This window comes from Musca vetustissima, unplaced genomic scaffold (assembly GCF_032173495.1).
Source record: "Musca vetustissima isolate MV318-11 ecotype Yass unplaced genomic scaffold, APGP_CSIRO_Mvet_v1 utg23622, whole genome shotgun sequence".
Taxonomy (NCBI): domain Eukaryota; kingdom Metazoa; phylum Arthropoda; class Insecta; order Diptera; family Muscidae; genus Musca; species Musca vetustissima.
This window is the reverse complement of record NW_026875001.1, coordinates 152,431-156,575: the sequence shown is the minus strand read 5'-3', so window position 1 is coordinate 156,575 and position 4,145 is coordinate 152,431. Positions and strand designations below refer to the sequence as shown.

The 4,145-nt window shown below is 34.8% G+C and overlaps 1 protein-coding gene across 1 annotated transcript; it reads right to left on the bottom strand.

Annotated features, from left to right (window-relative positions):
• Positions 1–2,251: 2,251 nt before the first annotated feature.
• LOC133337529 (uncharacterized) lies at positions 2,252–3,591 on the bottom strand. Its single transcript, XM_061545748.1, has 2 exons — positions 3,460–3,591; positions 2,252–3,388 (listed from the first exon to the last, which is right to left on the bottom strand). The coding sequence occupies exons 1-2, from the start codon at positions 3,589–3,591 to the stop codon at positions 2,252–2,254; spliced, it is 1,269 nt and encodes a 422-aa protein (XP_061401732.1).
• Positions 3,592–4,145: the final 554 nt, after the last annotated feature.

Sequence of the window (4,145 nt, the reverse complement as noted above, 5' to 3'; positions counted from 1 at the left end):
TCCTGTTTAATATATCCATAGTGGTGAAGGGTATCATATAGTCGGCCCCGTCCGACTTTACTACTTTCCTTACTGGTTTTGAGTCGATTTATACACGTCCGTCCGTCCGTCTGTCCATGTTAGACTGTAAACAAAGTACAGGTCGCATTTATGATCCGAATTGGATGAAATTTGACATAGGTCACTTATTTGGCCCAAGGATGAACCCTATTGAAATTGGGAAAAATCAGTTCCGATGTAGATATAGCTCCCATATATATTTTCTTCCGATTTTATGTAAATGGTGCACCAAAGTCCCTATATATCTTTCTATTTGTACGAAATTTGGCACAGCGTAATGAAATAGGTATAGAACGACGTGTGTTAAGTTTCCTGGAAATCGGTTCAGATTTAGATATAGCTCCCATATATATTTTCGTCCGATTTAATGTAAATGGTGCGCCAAAGTCCCTATATATCTTTCTTTTTGCACGAAATTTGGCACAGCGTAATGAATTAGGTCTAGAATGATGTGTGTTAAGTTTCCTGAAAATCGGTTCAGATTTAGATTTAGCCCCTATATATATTTTCTTCCGATTTTATGTAAATGGTGCACCAAAGTCCCTATATATCTTTTGATTTGCACGAAATTTGGCATAGCATAATGAATTAGGTTTAGAATGATGTGTGTTAAGTTTCCTAAAAATCGGTGTCTTCCGATTTTATGTAAATTGTGCACTTGTGTGTCCGATTGCCACACAATTTTGTACAATGAACTGTAGTTAATCTCTGCCAAGTCTCATTGAAATCGGTTCAGATTTTGATATAGCTTCTACATAGATATTTTCGTCTAATTTAACGCCAAATTGACACAAATTTTGCACAACGTACTGAAGTAATTAGAACCTAGAGGTAGGATATAAATGCTTCAACAAGGTGGGTCCAATCGGCACAAAATGTTGCTCTACGTACTGAAGTTACTACAACATAAGAAGCAACCCTATATCTGACCAAATGAAAAATTTAGTATAGGTGGCAGAATGACATGTTTATGGATCCATTTTCATGTTAATGGTCCTTCAAAAATTCGACGTCTGTTAGGATTCATCTGTTGAATATGCCAAAGTGGTGAAGGGTATCATATAGTCGGCCCCGTCCGACATTACTACTTTCCTTACTGGTTTTGACTTTAGATTTCTAAATTTTTGTGTGAACATGTAGTTTGATTAACTTAATCTAAAAGTAAATTTCGAATTTGTCTGTAGTTACGTCCGTTTGCATTTATGATAACGATATAAAGAAGGACGTGATCATTTTTGGTACTCTTAAGTGCCTGTAATTTTCCTTTTTCCACGATAAAAAACTTAATTCAACAAAGTTTTCAATATTGATTCATGATATATACACCGCGTCCATACAAAGATGCCGCATAATTTTTGGTACGAGGATGTTCTAAATTTTTCTGAATTTTTGTGAGAACATGTAGTTTAATTAAACGAACAATAATCAAAGAAAATGTCAATTTCAAATTTTTCTATAGTTACGTCCGTTTACATTTTTGATGACGATATATGCTTTTAGGTGTGGAATGGCTATTTCGACGAACTACACAAAAAAGTTCGGCCATACCGAACATAATTGACCTTCCTCCATTGGAAAACTGCACAGTTTAAGATTCTGGAAAGACATTTTCCCGAATAATCAGCTGAAATTCACGAAAGTGGAAATATCTTGATGTGAAAATATTTTGTTCAAATTGTCTGCATTGACTACAGTCAAAAGCCCAAAATTAGTCCAAACCCTCCTCGCAAAAATAGCGCTCCTTTTGTCCAAACTCTGATGTTCCTCCCTTTAATTCCCTATGTTAATATATCGTATTCCTACATACGCATATGATTTTACAATTTTAATATCAATTTGTGATAATAATTCACCAGTACAAAATTTCAATTGAAATTCGGGCCAAATCAAGGTATGTTTTCTATAAGTTTATATAAATGATTTTTACTTCATTTTATTTAAAAATATAATAATTTAAAATTTCAATACTATTCATACAATGGATTTTAAATTTTTGAATATATTGAATCTAAATGTTCACACCAATTAATCATATCGAGAATTGGAAAATACATTATGATTGGAAGATAAAATTCACATTTCCCAAATCCCGAAAGTGTTTAATTAATTTTCAATCAAACTTTTATTTTCATTTTAATTTCAGTATGACCGTAGATATTGCTTGCCACATCTCTTGAATGAATTCTACTAATCACCGCTGACACACAGTTGCGTTCTTGTTCTTGGATATATTTTTCGACATTATTTGTGTAAAATAACCCTCATTATCGGATGGTTCAAATTCCTCCTGAGTCAGGTTGGCGTCATTATTACGACCAGCATCAGTATCCTTTTCACTTTCAGCCGAACATTCGCAATACTCTGAGGTATCAGACTCATCAGTGGAAGTCTTATTTTGCTCACAATCTACTGGACATTGATGATATTCGGGATTTTCAATACATGGATCCGGTTTATCTTCCCTGTCCATCCTCACCCACTGACACTCAAACGGACCCTGACCGCAATCAATGGCCACAACACCGGTGTCACGATCAATATCACAATCACACATAAGTTGGGGACAATTGCATTGGGCACAGCGCTCCACATTGAGGTCTTTATTTCGGATTTCTCTCCTCTTCTTTGGACGAGTAAAATCTTCCGATTGGATGTCCATTATTCGTTGATTATGACAAACCAAAGGACCAGAATTACGCAGGGTAAGTGGACTTTTAATTGGCCACGACTTTGGGGGTAAATTTTCAATATATTCCTTAAGGTTGCTAGACTTTCGGCATCTTTCCACACATTTTGGTGTTTCTTCATTTGTCGTGGGTGGAGATTTCGTTCCTTGTATAATTTTCCTCACACATCCTCTGGGGTGGTAATCTTCAACTACGACAGGATCTGCACGTTCACTTAGGCGGGCATGTAGTCCTTTATAGATTTTTAGTATTTGTGCCGGATAATTTCTTTGAGCATTGAAAAATAAATGAGAATAACGCTCAAAAAGCAAAATGGTACGACGAGCGGCATGCAACCATATGAATTCTTGCTCCTTTAAGATTACAGCTTCTCGAATTGGATTACGTATGCTACGTTCTGGAGTTCCATGATAAAATGCTTTGATGGCTCTCTTGACAATACAATAGGCCAGGAGAGCCTCAACTCTGGTCATTTGACATTCGCATTCGAAATCTCTCACAATGTGTTCGCGATAAATACTATTTTCATTGTCAGAGTTTTCGAATCGATGTCGTTTATTGTCATAAAACTCAAAAGCTTTTATCACAATTCCTTTGGTCAGTTTGGCCTTACAGCGATGGATTCCGCATACAATCATAATCTGTGTGTATATGTATGTAAATGGGAAATGATGTTAAGCGATACAATTAGGTGCACCCACAAATTACATACCTCACTCATGGTATCAGCAATATCGTTGATATTCTCTTGAAAAAGTGGATCAAAATCATTTGGTTCACGACACACGCTGAAATCACGTTTGTGATATGGACTTTTCGGTGGTTGACACTGAATAACATTCATTTTCTATCACGGCGATAATTTATTCTATTTGCGATAATTTATACTATAACACTTCAAATTTGTTACATCAAACAAGGATAAATATTTAAAATAGTTTCGAAATAAATTAAATCACATTAGAAATAAAATCCAAAGAATACTTAATGAATTTTATAACATTTTATTGACAATATTTTGTATGATTTTCTATAAACAGATTAAAACAGAATCTGCATATTTTGCATCATAATATGGATCATCAGAGTACCGTCTGGTGAAACCAAATTCCTGTCTTAATATAAGGTTGGGGAAAAATAAATCCATTATTTTTATATGAACTATAGGACTTTATTTAACATGCTTCTGATATGCACCGGTTTGATGCCTGCTCTCTATTTGCAAAAATTAGTCGATTTTCACTATCCTCCCTAAATACCATTTTTTTATCAGTAAAGAACTTTAGCAATGCAATTCGCAAGACGCTAGAGTAATTACAACATATAGACGGACATGCTTAGATCGTCATAGAATTTTATGCTGATCAAGAATATATACTTTATAGGGTCGGAAATGAT